Source organism: Astyanax mexicanus, chromosome 10, assembly GCF_023375975.1.
Source record: "Astyanax mexicanus isolate ESR-SI-001 chromosome 10, AstMex3_surface, whole genome shotgun sequence".
Lineage (NCBI taxonomy): Eukaryota > Metazoa > Chordata > Actinopteri > Characiformes > Acestrorhamphidae > Astyanax > Astyanax mexicanus.
The window spans coordinates 53938757-53958697 of NC_064417.1; the positions used below are offsets into that span (position 1 = coordinate 53938757).

A 19941-nucleotide genomic window follows, 5' to 3' on the forward strand; every position below is an offset into this window, starting at 1 on the left:
GCTGGGTGGGTTCTCCCTACTAAGGAAGGCACTTTTGACAATTTTCATATTTCTTCTAAATTTGGAGATTTCTGCCCACGCCGGAGTCTTGGCAGGCCGGAGCGTGTGAGTCCATGTGGAAACCATTAACAACCGCCGGCTCCTCGCCAGTCCAACCAGTGAACAGATTACAGCATAACTTCACTGCACTTATTCACTTACTCACATTCACTTTATACACGCTAGAACTGTTTCTTATTATTATTATTATTATTAATATTTCAGAGGGGACATGATAACTGCGATATGTCCTAAGTCAGGGGTGTTCAAACTTTTTTTGTTTGGGGCCAGAAGGAGAAATATATTTGAAGTCACGGGCCACAGACTATATAATAAAACAAATAATGAAATATACCACTTTAAATAATACATTTTCCTGATTATTTCATTTAAACACCATTTTACTTGACTTACTATCTTTATCTTTGACAGTGTTGTGTAAACTAAGATTTTTCAAATTGATGTTTAATTTCATGATGTTTCTTAATATTAAACTCCTTAATTACGGCAACTTTTAGACTCTCTGCCCCGTTTTTCTGCGCTAGAAATGCGCACTCTCTCCGCTTTTAGACTCTTTGGCCCGTTTTTCTGCGCTAGAAATGCGCACTCTCTCCGCTTTTAGACTCTTTGGCCCGTTTTTCTGCGCTAGAAATGCGCACTCTCTCCGCTTTTAGACTCTTTGGCCCGTTTTTCTGAGCTAGAAATGCGCACTCTCTCCACTTTTAGACTCTCTGCCCCGTTTTTCTGAGCTAGAAATGCGCACTCTCTCCGCTTTTAGACTCTTTGGCCCGTTTTTCTGAGCTAGAAATGCGCACTCTCTCCACTTTTAGACTCTCTGCCCCGTTTTTCTGAGCTAGAAATGCGCACTCTCTCCGCTTTTAGACTCTTTGGCCCGTTTTTCTGCGCTAGAAATGCGCACTCTCTCCGCTTTTAGACTCTTTGGTCCGTTTCTGACACCTAGTGTTCAAACTTTGAATCTCACATTATAAAAACCTGCTTAACAGCGGGCCAACTTTCATTCTATTTCTAAAATACCTCGCGGGCCGCTCCAAAAAAGGAAACGGGCCGCAAATGGCCCGCGGGCCGTAGTTTGGACACCCCTGTCCTAAGTTGTATTATGAGTACATTAGTATAAAAAAAACATTTAAGAAAAATCATTAACTCTGCTTTACACTTATACAAGCACTATTTCGTGCAAAAGACATAAAAAAAAACAACAGAGCTTTTTGTTGAATGTATATTTTTAAGCACACAGATTTGCTTATAACTTACAAAGTTTAAGAGAGTGGTTAAAAACCAATCAATCAATCAATCAATCAAACTTTTATTTTCACTTGGTAGTAGAGTGTTTTCAATGCAGCCAAGTTTACATAAAATTAAAGGGATTGAAACTTAAGTTATTATTAAGTTTAATTATAAAAACAAGCCAAAAATGTAAGATATAATTTTAAGAAAAAAATTAATAAATCTGAATAAAAGGATATGCAAACAGGCTAAAATGTAGAGCAATAAAACAAAGAGATAAATACATATAATAATAATAAAATGTAAATACAGTTAAAAAAAAATAAAGGACTAAAATAACCACAATCATAAAAAAAAAGTAAATGATGGAACTAAATTAAATAATAATAATAATAAGTAAAAATTATATAAAAAAAATAAAAGAAAGAAAATAAATGAAATATAAATGTAAAAGGCCTTAAGAAAAAACTGTAACAAAACAAATAAAAGGATGAAATTAATAAAATAAATTAAAATAAAAAAGGGCTAACAGGTAAAACATAAAATTTGATAAATAAAAAGACAAAATAACTAAAATAAATAACAAGGGAAAATAAAAACTCAACTAAAACCGTTACAGGCTATCTGAAGGTTTATATGAGGAATTAAAGGCGTATTTTTAAGTTTGAAGAAGTTGTAGAACCCTATCTTACACCCTACAAAACAAAGTGTGTTTTGTGATGGTCATTGCTATCTTACACCCCACCAACAGTCTATTTTCACTCTATCTTCCTCCTGCCTGGTTTAAACAGCAGCAGAGCTTCTGAATATATCTACAATTAAAAGTATTAAATGTGGTCGAGAATGTGATTCAATTACCAAAAACAAAAACATGTTAATAATATCAGGTGTAAACTGGCTCTGTGCTCCTGTTTTAAAGTTTAAAGATCTAGAAAAAATTGTTAAAAGTATTTTTTTTCAGTGTGAAACTTCTTCTGCTTGCCTTAATTAGAATAATCAACATATAATATGAAAATGGTTCATCTCACATATTTGCAACAACCACCCCCTGCAAAAACTAAAACTAAAACTAAAACTGAATTGCAATGTTATGTTTTAGTGTTATGTAAAACTATTGAGTTTTATATGTTGTTCTTTTAAAAGTAATGAAGTAGTGAACCATTAAAAAAGTTTGAACATGTATTTTTTTATGAAAAACCAGTGAATTATCCTTATTGAACCACTACCTATTATAGTAAGGAACAGAATAATTAGTAATGGAGTTAGAAAAAATATATATACACTGCATGTAAGGATTTATTTGGGTTTCAGATCATCTTTTAGATTAAATTAACCCCGGAAAACCATTGCTGTTTCTGACAAATGAACATAATAGAAGGGTTAAGAAAAATCATTAACTCTGCTTTACACTTATATAAGCACTATATTGTCCAAAAGACGTTAAAAAGCTTTTTGTTGAATGTATATGGGTTTTAGCACAGAGATTTGGTTGGAAGTTAAAGAGTGGAAGAGAGTGGTTGAAAATATGTTTATATGATGAATTAAATTAAAGGCGTATTTTTTAACTTTGAGGAAGTTGTAGAACTCTATCTTACACCCTGCGCAAAGTGTGCTGTGATGGTCATCACTATCTTACACCCCACCAACTGGTATTCTAATACCAGCTCTATTAGAACATGTGACAAACTATTTAAACTATTAACTACTAAAACCGCCAGAATCCCAACACAGAAAACGTTTTCCGTTTACACTTGTATTAAATTTTGTCGAGAATGTGATCCGATTATTCAAAACATATTAATACCAGGTATAAACAGGCTCTGTGCCTTGTGGAACATTAAATACCCTTTACTGATCCTGAATGAAATAAATATAGTAAATAAAAAATATATAATAAAGTACCATTCTTTATGTACCATTACCTTTAACAAAAAAAAATCTCAATAAAATTTTTATTTTTTATTTTTCATGCTAATTTCCCATTTATAATGTATGGTTGTATTCCATGTAGTAGTGATCGTGTCAATAATTTAGTAAATGGTATATGTTTAATGAAGACATGATGTTTGTTTTTTTGTAATTGATGCAGACACAGGATGGTTTTGTGTGGATTTATACGTTATATGATTTATATAATATTCTAGTTGTGTTTTAGTCTGTTTTAATTGGAATGTGTGGCTTTACAATTAGACAACTAATCCCATACCAGCAATATATCAACAAAAAACATTAAAAAATACAAAAGAGCTTTTTGATGAATGTTTATTTAATTAAAGGCGTATTTTATCTTTGCTTGGTTGGTTCGTCTGGTTTAAACAGCAGCAGGGCTTCTGAATATATCTACACTGATGGGCGTGGTGTTCTGGAAATGAGGTGTGTTCAGGTACATTTCTGGAGTTTTATCTTGTTTATCTTGGTAACAGAAAACACAGGAGCTCCACTGACTGAATACAACCTAGACAGACGCCAACAGTCAGACGTTCATCGCTATCTCGGCAACGCAATGAAATTAAATAGAAGTTACAAGAATATTTTTAAAGAAAAAAAAAATAAAAAAGTAATAAAAATGATTGAATAAATAAAATCAAATGGTACACCCCTGCATTAAAGTAAAACTGTAAAAAGATGTGTTTGAGTAGTACTGTTTATTCTGGGATTACAGGAAATAACTGTATAATAAAACTGTTTAGCATAAACCAAAAAAGGATCCCATATTTTGTTAAAGTTATTGGTGGAGCTTCTTAATGTACATCTAATTTTTTCCAATTTAATATGTAAAAAAATGTCTCTGCTTTGTACTCTTTTAAGTACAAGTCTGTACTTATTCTTCTTAGTGTGTGTGTGTTTATTGATTTTTAAAGAAAGGTAAAAAAAGAGAGAAAAAACAAACAAAATCAATTTATACACATGTATGCATACACATATATTCGTATGCACACACACACACAATAACAATACTACTACTACCACTATTGTAAATAGTAAAAATAGTGTGTAAATTATAATAATATGCATCATTTTTTTTCCCAATTTGCGTGTGTGTGTATGAATCTCCTCCTGATCCTGATTGGCTGAGTTTAGGCTGCTCTGATTAGGTCACAGTAAAAAATGGATCACTGTGAAATTTCTACAGTGTGATAAACGTTAGAACGTCGATGTGTGTTATGGTTAGTTTTGGCACTCCGTCGCTCCGTTTACAGTATAAAACAGCCCCCATACACCCCCCCAAATAGCCCCCCACCCCCCCTCGGGCCGCCTGCTCCTCTCGGGCCGGTCCCGGTCGGTCCCACCAAGCCTTAATAAGGTAATGTTTAGGGAAGATCCTCTGTTTACATCAGGAGAAAGTGAGGCTGTTAAAGACGAGCAGACGAGCTCTACTTTACAATCTCCTCAACTCTAATAACTCTACACACTCTAACACACACTCTAACACACTCTAACACACACTAACACACTCTAACACACTTTAACACACGTTACACACACCAGCACTCCGCTGCCTGCAGAGTTGACCACGGCTATTTTATGTTTTTGCCTAATATGGAAACTTGGAACAAACTATGGCTCATTCCAGAATTACAGAATCGATTAGCATCTTAAAGCCAATATAATTCCCTTAATTATTCCTTTTAAAACAATTTAAAAACCTTATAGAATCTTTATTGATTCAGTTTTGAATAATAATAGTTTGCATCACAACAATTCTTGCATTAAAACATTTCTTGCATAATGTTCCCAGGTAGACAAATTATATCCAGCTCTGTAAAAATGAAGAGAGCACTTCAGTTTCTGAATCAGTTTCTCTGATTTTGCTATTTATAGGTTTATGTTTGAGTAAAATGAACATTGTTGTTTTATTCTATAAACTACAGACAATATTTCTCCCAAATTACAAATAAAAATATTCTCATTTAGAGCATTTATTTACAGAAAATGAGAAATGTCTGAAATAACAAAAAAAGATGCAGAGCTTTCAGACCTCAAATAATGCAAAGAAAACAAGTTCATATTCATAAAGTTTTAAGAGTTCAGAAATAATCAATATTTGGTGGAATAATCCTGGTTGGTTTTTAATCACAGTTTTTTTTCATGCATCTTGGCATCATGTTCTCCTCCACCAGTCTTACACACTGCTTTTGGATAACTTTATGCTGCTTTACTCCTGGTGTAAAAATTCAAGCAGTTCAGTTTGGTGGTTTGATGGTTTGTGATCATCCATCTTCCTCTTGATTATATTCCAGAGGTTTTTAATTTGGTAAAATCAAAGAAAATCATCATTTTTAAGAGATCTCTTAATTTCTTTTTTTTTACAGAGCTGTATATTACTAGTAGGGGTTGGTGGGTGATATGGCCCTAAAATAATATCACTATATTTCATGGTATTTTCGCGATAACGATACTCTTGGCGATATGACAAAACACTGGATTTTAAAAAATTGTACAAGAATACACTACTGCAACAAAATGAAAATTAAATTGTATTATTGCATATGATATGATATGGCAGACCCCTAACTGAGATATTTAAAAAAACAATAATTTTATCAGATTTGTAACAGAAGTCAATGATCCAGAAATATTAGTCATGATACTAATAATATTAATGCACCCCGAATATCTCCATATATCCAGGATTAAAGTAAAATAAATGATACTGGACAGATATAATCTGTCTCTAGCAGTGTTGGGCACGTTACTTTGAAAAAGTAATTAGTTATAGTTACTCGTTACTTCTCCAAAAAAGTAACTGAGTTACTAACGGAGTTACTCCACTATAAAAGTAATTAGTTACCAGTAAAAGTAACTATGGCGTTACTTTTTATTATTCGCCCGTCAAAAAAAGGAAATCAATTATGCATTTACTATTATTAGAAAAATAACAAAAAATAACAAACGAAAATAAACCCAAAATGTTGACAAAAATATAATCTAACGAATTTCAAAAAAATAAAACGAAATTCTCCACACGACCAAAGAAAATTACTAAAACTTGTAATACTGAAAAAAGCGGAAAAACGCGTCTGGGGATGAAATTTAACAAACCAAACCACACTCAAAAGAAATATGTATATATAAAACAAAATAATGGACAAAAACAACAATTTAATGCCCGTTAAAATGGTATTAATATAACAGCTTCACCAAAAGAGAATAGAGCTTAGATCGTGCCCAAAAAATCCGACCCAGCCGGAGCCCGTGCACATTCTGCCCAAGCCCGAACCATAAACTGTCATTATGAGCCTGACCCGATCCGCCCCATAAACTGTCTGTTTTCGGGCTGATTGAATGAGCGAAATATAATCAGAATTATGTTAATTAACACTGTAACATAGAAGCATAGAACTATTATTTAATTTAAATGATTTTTAAGAACAGCTACACACAATGCTGCAAGTCAAACGCGGAGGCGTTCACGTGCGCCCAGAGCTACGTGATTACAGTTTTCATTTTTATTATAGTTTAATTTAATTTTGTTTTTATTTTTTCTGTTCATTTTAGGGTGGGCTTGCTAGCGCGAGCGCTTTACACAAGAACTAACGGACCACGAGTGCCGCGCGCTCGGCACAACAACTCCCGCTGTACAACTCCGCTGTACAACAGCGCTTATAAATAAATTAAACACAAAAATGAGGATATTCTATCAGTAATTTCAGTTCGTTTTAGTTAGTTTTATAAACACAAAATACAGTTCGAGATAGTTATGTTTTTCCTTTTAATTACCGTTTTTATTAGATTCAGTTAACACAAATGTTTTTCACTTTCAATTTTCGCTATTTCGTTCGCTTTAGTGAACAATAATAATTGGTTACTTAGCAACATTGTGATTATCACACCAGAGCTTTATATAAAATAAAAATAGGAGCCTGATTTCGGGTCGGTCCTCAGGTCAGGTGGGATTCGGGCAGAGAATCTAAGCTCTAAAATAGAAAGCAGCAGCACCACAAAAACCGGAGCAGCTAAAAAGAACTTGGGTTGTCCACGGCAATCACTGAATTGATTAGAGCAGCAAATCGTCACAATTGTGCCTCACTTCACCACGCCAAACCACAGGCACAGCGGCCAGAAGCTCAAGTTCACCGGACAGAGGAGGGGTTAACCAGGGCAAAGCGAAATTAAAAAAAAAAGTTCATAGAGCTGCTAAAGTAACGTGCAGTAACGGGGTGTCGGAAATGGTAACGGCGTTATAGTTACAGTCAGAGTAATTAGTTAGATTACTCGTTACTGAAAAAAAGTAACGGCGTTAGTAACGCCGTTAGTTTTAACGCCGTTACTCCCAACACTGGTCTCTAGTAGATATATAATGGGTAATGAGAACAGTGTAAATTTTTCTTTTGATAAAAACAGTAAAAAAGTAGAACCCTGATGTGATAATTAGGGGTGGGTGATATGGCATTATATTTCAGCGTATAATATTGTTTATATCCACTGTTCTCCACTTTCTAGTGGATATTGAATTTCTTAGCGTTCATGTTGTCATAAAGGACGCATAAATATGGACGCATATATCAGTGTGTATGAAAATAATATATATTTTGCAATATTTTGTTTTGCAATACTGTATGAATTTTTAACTATAAAAGTGCATTTCCTGAAGGAAAGGCTGGATAAATGTGCAGCTAAAAAAAAAGGCTCCCACCGGTCGCTATGGTATCCCAGATCATGGTATGATGTTGCTAAATGGTTGCTATGGTGTTGCCAAGTGTTTGCTTAGGGCTTGCTATGGTATCCGTGGAGGTTGCTATGGTGTAATAAATAATAGTTGGAATTATAACATAATTATTAGTTTCGATGTAAAGATTGGTGTCAGAAGTGGTTCATTTAGATAGATAGCAGTGTTTCACTCTGTATTTATAAAAACAATCAAAACTTAAATTATTTCACCTTGCTTACAGTATTATATTATATCGCAATATATTGACTTGTAAACTCTGTACTGTGATATTTATTATATTGCCAAGTTCTTGCCAATACGAAACCCAAATACATCACTAGAAATGGATTTATATATAGTGTAGGATATATATATATATATATATATATATATATATATATATATATAATATAAATAGGCCCTAAAATAAAGACAAAACCAAATTTACATTACTTCTTAAAATTATTACAGTGTAATAAATATGATTTACAAATGATAAACACAGAAAATCAACAGCATCCAGACATTACTCTCCCTTTTTATTATGAATTGTATTTCATATAAACATATAAAACAATTTTCAGGGAATATTTACTGGTTTAGGTCTGTACATAAGCTTCACACAGGGGTTCTGCAGCAGCATTAGTAAAGGGATCTCATCACTCCACCACTTCTTCAACACCACCATCTTTATCTTTAATCTTTAATGTCATTTAATCCCAGCAGTTTTTAGATCAGTGAGGATGAAAACCTTATTTTCAGAAGTGACTCCAACAGGTAATCTTATATTCAGGTGTGTACAAAAGAAAGAAAAGTAATCTAACCCATGCTTTGGCTTATGATGGAAAAAAAAAAACAAAAAAAAAATAAAATTAGTAATAAAAGAAGCACAGATATGGGTATGTTTTTTTGTAGAATAAACTAAGGCTATGTTCATACAGCAGGTAAAAGTGACCCAAATTTGATTTTCTTTGGTTCATTTTCCTCAGTTTCTCCTCAACTGACACTAAAGAGCAGAGCTTCACATGAAGTTTCGGTTTCATCTTTTCCAGCATTACTGGAGCTATCAAGCAGTTCCAGTATCTACAGCTGGGATTATCACTTTCAGTGAGAACACGTTCCAGTTCAGTATACAGTATACAGAGAATATGTTTTTTAGCTGGCCTTTTATTTAATACACCTGACCAGTTCAGAAATGGGCCTTCTAATTTAATATGAACAGAGACATCAGCCAAAATATTTATTTAGGGGTGTTACCCTGCTTTTTCCCTGCTACTGAACACCTCACTCACTGCTGTTGTCCATTTTCCCTCTGCTTGACATAAAGATCACAGTCGTATTTCCATGAATTGGAGACATATCTTTCCATATACAGCTCTGGAAAAAATAAGAGACCACTTAAAATTGATTTGCCCAAATTGAAAACCTCTGGAATATAATTAAGAGGAAGATGGATGATCACAAACCATCAAACCACCAAACTGAACTGCATGAATTTTTACACCAGGAGTAAAGCAGCATAAAGTTATCCAAAAGCAGTGTGTAAGACTGGTGGAGGAGAACAACATGATGCCAAGATGCATGAAAAAAAAAAACTGTGATTAAAAACCACCAGGGTTATTCCACCAAATATTGATTATTTCTGAACTCTTAAAACTTTATGAATATGAACTTGTTTTCTTTGCATTATTTGAGGTCTGAAAGTTCTGCATCTTTTTAGTTATTTCAGTCATTTCTCATTTTCTGTAAATAAATGCTCTAAATGAGAATATTTTTATTTGTAATTTGGGAGAAATGTTGTCTGTAGTTTATAGAATAAAACAACAATGTTCATTTTACTCAAATATAAACCTACAAATAGCAAAATCAGAGAAACAGAGGTGCTCTCTTCACTTTTTCCAGAGCTGTATATTCAATCTCACATATGAAAGTGCCTCAAATTGGAACTAAAAAATATCAGATTGTGGGTTTTGTCTCATAAGAACCAAAAAAATTGTAATGTGGACACTTTTACCTGCTGTGTGAACATGCTGTAGCTTAAGGCTAAATTTTATTTCTGCACAGAATCAATGCCATAGACTAGGGTTGCACAATATATATTGTTTTAACTTTAGCTTTGCCATTGCAATGTATGCATGTGCAATAGTCACAATTATTCAAAACATGCCATGTTAAACAATGAAAGGAAAGTAATGACATATATATATACCAGGCACAGATTATTATTGTTATATTCTTATTAATATTATTATTATTGTCCAGGATCTTCTATCAAATCCTATCAAAATCTCCTATTCTGGATGGATGGAGCTACTATTTTTATCATGTAGGATCTCTGATTGGTCAAAATGCCTGTAATTTTGTACTGTACAACAAATGCATAATGCAATACAACATTTTTTTTGCAATATTGTGCAGCCCTAGCTTAGTCTATGCCATCGTGATACACATCTCCATATTATGTAGACTCCCTATACATTAACCTGATGTATAAAAAGTATAAATTAGTTGTTAATTTGCAGACTGGTGCCTGTTAGAGCTTTTTCTTTACCCTTTTTTTGGGGGGGAATGAGGAAATCAGCTTTTCACCTCTTCAGAAACATTAAAGAAAAAAGGGGAAGGGGTTACAAATTCACTAATATTCGCAAAAGTGCAACTGGTACAAAAAGCGACAAACTCATTTTTGACCTTTTCAAAAAAAAAAAAAAAAAACTGTGCAGCGAGACCCAGACAAACAGTGTCCCGCTAACACACATTCGCTTAAACAGCTTCACGTAGCGCTTCTTCGCATTTCGATTGGGTGTACGAACTCCACACATCAGCACACATCCAGCATGCAGACCCCTAAAGCTAGAGATATACCTGCTGGTAACTTTACGCTCAAATACGCATGTGGGCTTCCTCAGGTATCTTGTGTCCGGTTGCTGCATTGCTGCATTATTAGCAAGGAGACCTCTAGTGGAAGCCTCCAATAACGTAGTCAAGTATGTGAACCGTTATGTTGTTATCGACAGTTGTCTACGTGAACCAACAGCCAAACAGCAAGTAGGCGAGTATGTAAACTGTTACGTTCAGGACACAGCCGATTGTTCACACAAATGCATGGCCAAACAGCAAGTATAACTGGTGCATAGTTTGGGCATGTTTTCAGATAATCGACACAATGTGTATGAAAGGTGCAGTACCCAAAAACACTGTAGGGGGCAGTGTAGAACTTTGCAGCACCAAAATGGCAGAAAACTGCCACTATGGAGCACATGGCCAAACTGCAATATATAACATCTCTAGTCTTATACTTGCTGTTATCTACATGTTTGTGAATGCACGATGGCTGCATCATCCTGTTCTTACATCCGTTTAGTGCATCGATTGCAATCATCTTCAAAAAATTACAAAATTACGTAATGCATGTGCAAAGTGTCACTCAGCAGCATCCAAATGAAAGAATGTTTCGAAGATAGGTTATTCAAATTGGTTCGATTTGTATGATTATGTGTTCTTGCTGATGTGGAGAGAGGGGACCTCTAGTGGAAGCCTCCAGTAACACACTCAGCACAGAGGCAAGTATGTAAACTATTACGTTTGCGATGCTGGTTGCCGGTTACGATGCCGGTTGTTTGTGCGAACACATGGCAAAACAGCAAGTATAACTGGTGCGTAGGTTTGGCATGCCCTCAGAAGTTATCACGATGTGTACGCAAGGTGCAGTACCCAAAAAGACTCTAGGGGGCAGTGTAGAACTTTGCAGCACCAAAATGGCAGAAAACTGCCACTATGGAGCACATGGCCAAACTGCATCGTAGTATATCTCTGAATCACATTTCTTGTGTCCGTTAATAATGAAATAAAGCAGCGCAAAGTGTATTATGCATAAAAATACTAGGGGGCAGTGCAGCACTCAGCAGCATCAAAATTAAAGATTGTTTCAAAGATAGGCTAACCAACTTTGTACAATTTGTACAATGATGCGTTCCTGCCAATGTGGCGAGTAGCAGCCTCTAGTGGAAGCCTCCAGTAACACACTCAGGACGTAGGGAAGTGTGTGAAGGTGAATGTTGTGAACGTTACGTGAATGATGCAGACGGTTGTTTCACACAAATGCATGGCAAAACAGCAAGTATAATTGGTGCGTAGGTTGGGCATGTTCTCAGAAGTTATCACAATGTGTACACAAGGTGCAGTACCCAAAAACACTCTAGGGGGCAGTGTAGATTTTTGCAGCATCCAAATTAAAGATTGTTTCAAAGATAGGCTATTCAGATTTGTACGATTTGTACAATGATTTGTTCCTGCAAATGTGGCAAGTAGCAGCCTCTAGTGGAAGCCTCCAGTAACACACTCAGCACGTAGGCAAGTATGTGAACGATTACGTTCACAAGGCAGACGGTTGTTTGCACGAACGCATGGCCATACAGCAAGTATGTGAACGATTACGATGTTTACGATGTAGCCGGTTGTTTACGCGAATGCATTGCAAAACAGCATGAATATCTCTAGCCAAAGGTTGTGCACGTCCTCAGAAATGAACAAAACGCAGATGTAATGTGCAGTTCACACAAAAACTGTATGCCAGCACCTACACGAGGTTTCATTGCTGCTGCAGTGAGTGGAGGCCTCTAGTGGAAGCCTCCAGTAACACATGTAGCACACAAGCAAGTATGTGAACAGTTACGCTCACAATTCACTCGGCTGTCTACACAAACACACGGCCAAACAGCAAGTACATCTTGCCCAAGATCTCGACAACTTCTCTTTAACAAAAACAAACAGAAACGGCCCTTTATTTCTCTCTCCAGAAGGCATGACTGGGCGAGTAGAGTGCAATATAACGACCAGCCGGAGTCGAAACCAAGTCCTCGGTGTTTCCTCCACACACTGCAGGTCTGATAACCACGGGTTAAATGTAGTCGTCCTCCACCGGCTCTCCGTGCATGTCGCAGTAGTGGATAAAAACGACGACCACGCGCTGGAACACCCCCAGCTTCATCTGCCGTCGCTCCGAGATCTCCTCTCCGATCGTCTCCATGCAGATATCAGCCGAGAGCTGGCCCTTACGCCGCGGAGCGTAGATCGTAGCTGAGGAACAGAACAACACCAATTTTTAATTCTGAGGACAGGACTGTCCAGCACAGCACACAATACGCAAAATGTATTTTTTACATCAAATAATATTTGAGCTTTTCCTACAAATAACCATATATTATAACTTGTCGGGGAAGATCAGTTATTTTTATTTGTGAATGAAGAACTATAAGTCAAAATAATGCAGATTTTAGTCAAATAAAAAAAGAAATAAAGAACTAATTTCTCTCAACAGGGAAAATGTTTGATATACAGATTTGCTTTTTTTTTTTTTTTAAAGGCAGTAATGAGTAAATTCCTTTTCTCTCATTTTACAGAAGCCTGCAAAGTCAATAAATTCACTGTGCCATATATTTGCAGTTATTATTTGCAATGAATTTCTACATTGATTGCTTAAAAAAATGTGGTCTGATGACCTCAGTCACAATTACTGGCAAACCCCCTCAAACTAAAGTAATAAAATAAATAAACACTGGGCCCACCGAATAAACACATACATCCAGAGTGCTAAAAAAAGTAAGTGATGCATTATGTAAATAATAATAATGCTGGAGCCAAGATCTTTCACTTCAAATGAAAAGTCCTCTGCAGAATTTTTGACTGTGAATTTTATGACTGTTCATTAAACTCTGAAGCAGTGGCTGCAGTTATTTTGCGAAACACATGTAGCAGATTCACTGAAATAAAATTGATGGTTTATTAAGTAAAAGCTCTGATTTTCCCCAAACTTACAGCTTTCGTCGTCCTCAAAGTCGTAACGAGCGTAACTGTTGGGCACTGCAGCTCTCAGAGAACGCAGCCACGGGAAATCAGTCACCATCGAATACGGAGCTCCATCTACCACTCCTATTACACACACACACACACACACACACACACACACACACACACACACAATGTCTTACTATCTGTTCAGTTTTGTCATTTGTGTGGTTTGGCAACATTGCTTTTACAGTCTTTTAAACAGTCATACTAATAAAACCAAGTTAAATTGAATTGAGAAAGAAAAAGAGAGATAGAGGACAGAGAAAGAGAGAATGAGAGAAGGAGGGGGAGAATAACAGATAGAGAGAGAAAGTAAGAGAGAGTATAAGAGAGAGATAGAGAAAGAGAGAGAATTAAAGAGAGAATGAGAGAGAGAGAGAGAGAGAATCATAGATCATATACTTTTTTAATCTATACAGATATCCAAACAGTTAAATACAATGGTACTTAATGTGTAATTAACCTTACTGTTGTTTTGGAAAGAATTTAAGTAATACTTTACTGTAATTTAATATGGTCATGCCAATACAGCTTATTTAAATTTAATTTATTGAATAAAGAGAAAATGAGAGAGAGAGGGAGAGAATAAGAAGGGAGAGAATAAGAGAGAGAGAGAGAGAGAGAGAGAGAGAGAGTGTGTGTGTGTGTGTGTGTGTGAGAGAGAGAGAGAGAGAGTGTGTGTGTGTGTGTGTGTGTGTGTGTGTGTGTGAGAGAGAGAGAGAGAGAGAGAGAGAGAGAGTGTGTGTGTGTGAGAGAGAGAGAGAGAGAGAGAGAGAGTGTGTGTGTGTGTGTGTGTGTGTGTGTGTGTGTGTGTGTGTGTGTGTGTGTGAGAGAGAGAGAGAGAGAGAGAGAGAGAGTGTGTGTGTGTGTGTGTGTGTGTGTGTGTGTGTGTGAGAGAGAGAGAGAGAGAGAGAGAGAGTGTGTGTGTGTGTGAGAGAGAGAGAGAGAGAGAGTGTGTGTGTGTGTGTGTGTGTGTGTGTGTGTGTGAGAGAGAGAGAGAGAGAGAGAGAGTGTGTGTGTGTGTGTGAGAGAGAGAGAGAGAGAGAGAGAGTGTGTGTGTGTGTGTGTGTGTGTGTGTGTGAGTGTGTGAGAGAGAGAGAGAGAGAGTGTGTGTGTGTGTGTGTGTGTGTGTGTGTGTGTGTGTGTGTGTGTGTGAGAGAGAGAGAGAGAGAGAGAGAGAGAGTGTGTGTGTGTGTGTGTGTGTGTGTGTGTGTGTGTGAGAGAGAGAGAGAGAGAGAGAGAGAGTGTGTGTGTGTGTGAGAGAGAGAGAGAGAGAGAGTGTGTGTGTGTGTGTGTGTGTGTGTGTGTGTGTGTGAGAGAGAGAGAGAGAGAGAGAGAGTGTGTGTGTGTGTGTGTGTGTGTGTGTGTGTGAGAGAGAGAGAGAGAGAGAGACAGAGCGAGAGAGTTCTAAGGATAAGTCATATCTGTGTGAGCTCCCAGATTTTTCTCTTTTTTTTTGTTTTAAAGTGAGAGAAACATTAAGAAAATCTGTAATAATACTTGGATAACGTAAATTCAAGTAAAAAGTAAAATATTTAGGACAGAAATCAAGAAATTCAATAAGATATTTGAAAGATATTGAATCAAAACAAGAAGAGACTTCACCTTCAGGCAAAGCAGAGCAGGGAGAGAGAGAGATCACTACAGGAGGGAGAAACTGAGAGGAACATACATCTCTATCAGAACTTTCAACAAACAGCATCTGCAGTACTGTGAGTGACTTTTTCACTAAAAACATTGAAAATAAGAGGAAGAAATACTATATTTAAGCGTTTTAGCTATGAATATGAGCTAAATGCTAAAGCTAAAGTGACAGTTGGAGGGTTGACAATCAAAAACCCTCAACATTCCGAGCCATCAGTTACCCATATAAGGTGTCCAGGATGAGCCAATCAGAACTGTCCCCTGTCCCTCTCTGCCCTGTGGAGGATGTGGATCAACTCTGTGGCCCAGTACAGTACTGCCCTGTCATTTACCCTCCTGAACTGAAAAGTGAAACGGCCAGGAAACAGTTTAAACAGAATCTGCTAAAGGAGAATCCTGAAACTCTGTTTGCTGATTTTTATAAGACTGGGGAAATCAGCAATCTCATCTTTTATTCAGAACACCCCAGCTCATGGCATAAAGCTCTGCTAAGTCACTACTCCTCTGTGAAAAAAGAAGGGATCTGTAATGGGTGGAAAATAAAAATAAAGGACCCAACAGACACAGAGACAATTATGGCCACAGTGAACATTTATAAAAATGGTACTGTCATGGTGCAGGGAAACCCCAGTGTGTTCCAGGACTCTTTTAATAATCTTAAAGAAATTGCAAAGAAAGAAAAGTTCACTGTAAACACACTGCAGGAAGACAAGGCAGATCTACAGAACACTACAACAGACCCCCCAGAGCCCCCAGCTCAGGAGCAGGAGGACACAGAACAGAACCAGCAGACTTCACTTTACACCTCCATCACCTCAATGAAAGAGCACTTTACACGCTTAGAAATCGAGTTAGTACAACTCAGAGAGATGGTCCTAAAGCAGCAGTCTTACAATCAACCAAAGCTCGACAAGGACAGCTCCGAAAAAGAGTTGACAGCACTGAGAGAACAAGTTAAAGATCTAAAAATGATCATAGAGGAGGACAGACACACCTACAGAAAGGAGATGTCTGCATTGAGAGAGGAGCTAAAGCAGAGAGACAGCACAGTACAGAGTCTGACACAACAGCTGCTCTCCTTCAGTCAACATCAGAGCCCTCCATCAGCTCAAACCACCCAACTTCAGCCCTCACCCTCAACCTCCACCAACTCTCAACCACCTCCACTTGCTCCAACCATCGACTCTCAACAGCCTTCACTTGCTCCAGTCACCAGTTCTCAGCAGACTCCACCCAGTCAGCAAGCACATGTGGAGTCCAACATCCAGGAAACTGAGAGAGAGGAGGGAAATCCAGGGCAATGTGACATTGCTCTGTTAATCGATTCCAACGGGAAATTCATTAATGAGAAAAAACTATTTCCCAAACACAGAGTGGTAAAACTCTGGTGCCCAACCACTAAAAAAGCACTGGAGCTCCTCACAGAAGAAAAACTAGGGTCACCGACCCACATTATAATCCACACCGGGACAAACGACCTCCGGAGTCAGCAAGAGAGAGTGGCCACCTCCCTGAGAGCAGTAATCGAGAAGGCCAACAACACCTTCTCTAATTCAAAAATTATCATCTCAACACTGCTGCCTCGCAAAGATTTTCACCCTTACACCATCCAGAAAATCAACGCCAGCATCTCCAGGGAATGTGCTCTCCGGCCAAACACCCACCTGGCCCATCACCCGACTCTGGATACCACCTGCCTCTATGATCACGTCCACCTTTTTAAAAATGTAGTGCCTACATTTGCAAAAACGCTGAAGGACATTGCACTGACCCGCAGGGCTATCCAGTACACTGCTGAACAAAACCTCAAGAGAACACGGTCATCACAACACACCCCAAGACCTGGAGGAGGAGCATCACAAGCCCCCCATCAGACACCTCAGCACCACACCTACCATCACCCACCACAGCCAGGCATGCAGAGGAGAATCCAGAGGAACCCTGTTCCTGCACATACATCAGCACCAGCACACACCACAGGTTCCCCCCATGCACCAGTCCCACCATCAACTACCCAGCAGCTCCAGACCAGGCCTGGACCCCTGACCTACGCTCAGGTCGTCAGAGGAACAGCAAACGCTAATATGTCCGAACTCAGAGACATACAGCAGATGCTCAGTCACATCTGCACACGTCTGATGGGACATGGTCTATGATTAGAATAACATACCTTTTATTTCATTAAGAATGGCATCATTTCAAATTTCAGTTTGGAACATTCAGGGTTTGAACTCTTCTCTTTTTAATTTAAAAAGCAGAAACCCTGAATTTATAAATGAAATTAAGGATATTGATATTTTGGTACTGCAGGAGACATGGTGTAAAGGAGACGGTCCCACTGGTTGTCCTCCAGACCACAGAGAATTGGTTATTCCTTCCACCAAGTTAACAGGCGTTTCTCAGGGTAGGGACTCGGGGGGAATGCTTATTTGGTTTAAATCAGAACTAACAAATTCTATAGAAATAGTAAAAAAAGGAGAAGATTATTTGTGGATAAAACTTAACAAACAGGCAATTTCAACCCCCCAAAATTTATTTATTTGTGCAATATACATCCCCCCAGCAGAATCCCCCTATTTTAAAGAAGAAACCTTCCAAAATTTAGAAAGCGAAATTAGTCATTTCCAAACTCAAGGCCATGTAATGATCTGTGGGGACTTAAACGCTCGAACAGGAGAGCAACCTGACTTTATCAGCACAAAAGGAGATCATTTCATTACAGGAGATGATATACATTTTGGTACTCACTCCCCCAGAGAAAACTGCGATAAATCAGTAAATTCACATGGAAGAAACCTACTGCAGCTCTGTCGAAGCCTGGGTCTGTACATTGTGAATGGACGAATGCGAGGGGACTCCTTCGGTAAGTTCACACACTGCTCAGCTCTTGGCAACAGTGTTGTAGATTATATAATAACAGATCTGGACACAACCTTCCTGAGAGCCTTCACAGTCAAGCCACTGACACCTCTCTCTGATCACAGCCAAATTACTGTATATCTAAACAAACCAGTTGGGAATGATAATTGGCAAAATCCCTGCAAACTTTTCAAATTTAAACTACCTCCCAGATGGACTCAGGACAGTGCTGAAAAATATATTCACGCAATTAACAGCCAGCAAATCCAGACACTCCTTAACTCCTTTCTATCTCACACCTTTCCTCAGAATGCAGAGGGAGTTGACATGGCTGTGGAACATTTAAACAGAATTTTTGACCGTGCCATCCAAATTTCAAATTTAAGCATTAGAAAAAACAAACCCAAAAAGACCCAAGAAAACAAATGGTTTGATCAGGACTGTAAAAACAAGAGGAAAGAACTAAGAAGGTTATCCAATCAGAAACACAGAGAACCTCATGATCAGGAATTACGCACAAAGTACTGTGAAGCACTTAAAGAATACAAACATACGCTAAGAATTAAAAAATACAAACATATACAAAATCAAATTAACAATTTAGAAGAATCAATTAATTCTAATTCATTCTGGAATCATTGGAAATCATTAAACCGAACAGATCATGAACAATTAACAATCATTAATGGAAATACATGGAGAAATCATTTTGAAAAATTGTACAGTACTCCATTAATAAATAGAAAACAATTTGAAATATCTGAAAAACTACAGGCATTTGAAACAATTATTAAGAATTCCCAGAACCCCCTCGACTTCCCAATTACAGAAAAGGAATTAGAGGAAAAACTAAAAAATATTCAGCCTAAAAAAGCCTGTGGAACAGATGGTGTGTTAAATGAAATGTTAAAAAACACAAATCATATATTCAAATTGGCTATCTTAAAACTATTTAATTTTATTTTAAATGTCGGCCACTTCCCAACTACGTGGAATGAAGGACTTATAACCCCTATTTTCAAAACCGGAGATAAATTTAACCCAAACAATTACAGAGGAATTTGTGTAAGTAGTAACCTAGGTAAGATATTCTGCAGCATCCTGAACAGCAGAATTACACAATTTCTAATAGAACATGACGTTCTGAGTAAAAATCAAATTGGCTTTTTACCCAACCACAGAACATCAGACCACATTTTCACCCTCCACACGCTCATTGATAAACATGTAACTCAAAATAAACACAAAATCTTTACCTGCTTTGTGGATTTCCAGAAAGCTTTTGACTCAATTTGGCATACCGGATTATTTTATAAACTTATTGAGAATGGTGTTGGGGGGAGAACATATGATGTAATTAAATCGATGTACTCACAAAGTAAATGTGCAGTTAAAATTGAAAATCTCAGAACAGACTTCTTTCCACAGTCACGAGGAGTAAGACAAGGCTGTAGTCTGAGCCCCACTCTGTTTAATTTATATGTTAATGAATTGGCAGAAAAATTGGATCAATCCAGTAATATACCTGGTCTTACTTTGGGTGACACCGAGGTCAAATGTCTTCTTTATGCAGACGACCTCGTTTTACTGTCCCCTACGAGAGAGGGACTACAACAAAGTCTCAAAGTACTGGAGGACTTTTGTCACACATGGGC

At 37.3% G+C, this 19941-nt stretch overlaps 2 protein-coding genes and 1 long non-coding RNA gene across 4 annotated transcripts in view; all 3 read right to left on the minus strand.

Annotated features, from left to right (window-relative positions):
- tmem129 (transmembrane protein 129, E3 ubiquitin protein ligase) overlaps window positions 1-19941 on the minus strand; it is a 203309-nt gene that overhangs the window by 64132 nt on the left and 119236 nt on the right. The window lies entirely within an intron of this gene.
- Window positions 8455-19941, minus strand: part of LOC125804745 (uncharacterized) — a 54939-nt gene continuing 43452 nt past the window's right edge. The window contains exon 2 of the long non-coding RNA XR_007440918.1: window positions 8455-9362. This is a non-coding gene — a long non-coding RNA (uncharacterized LOC125804745). The remainder of the gene's footprint in view (window positions 9363-19941) is intronic.
- Window positions 8455-19941, minus strand: part of fbxo38 (F-box protein 38) — a 34877-nt gene continuing 23390 nt past the window's right edge. Inside the window, exons 20-21 of the mRNA XM_022683624.2 lie at window positions 13751-13864; window positions 8455-13012 (exon numbers count right to left, since the gene is read on the minus strand). Coding sequence (XP_022539345.2) covers window positions 12834-13012; window positions 13751-13864 — 293 coding nt within the window. The 3' untranslated portion in view covers window positions 8455-12833. The remainder of the gene's footprint in view (window positions 13013-13750; window positions 13865-19941) is intronic.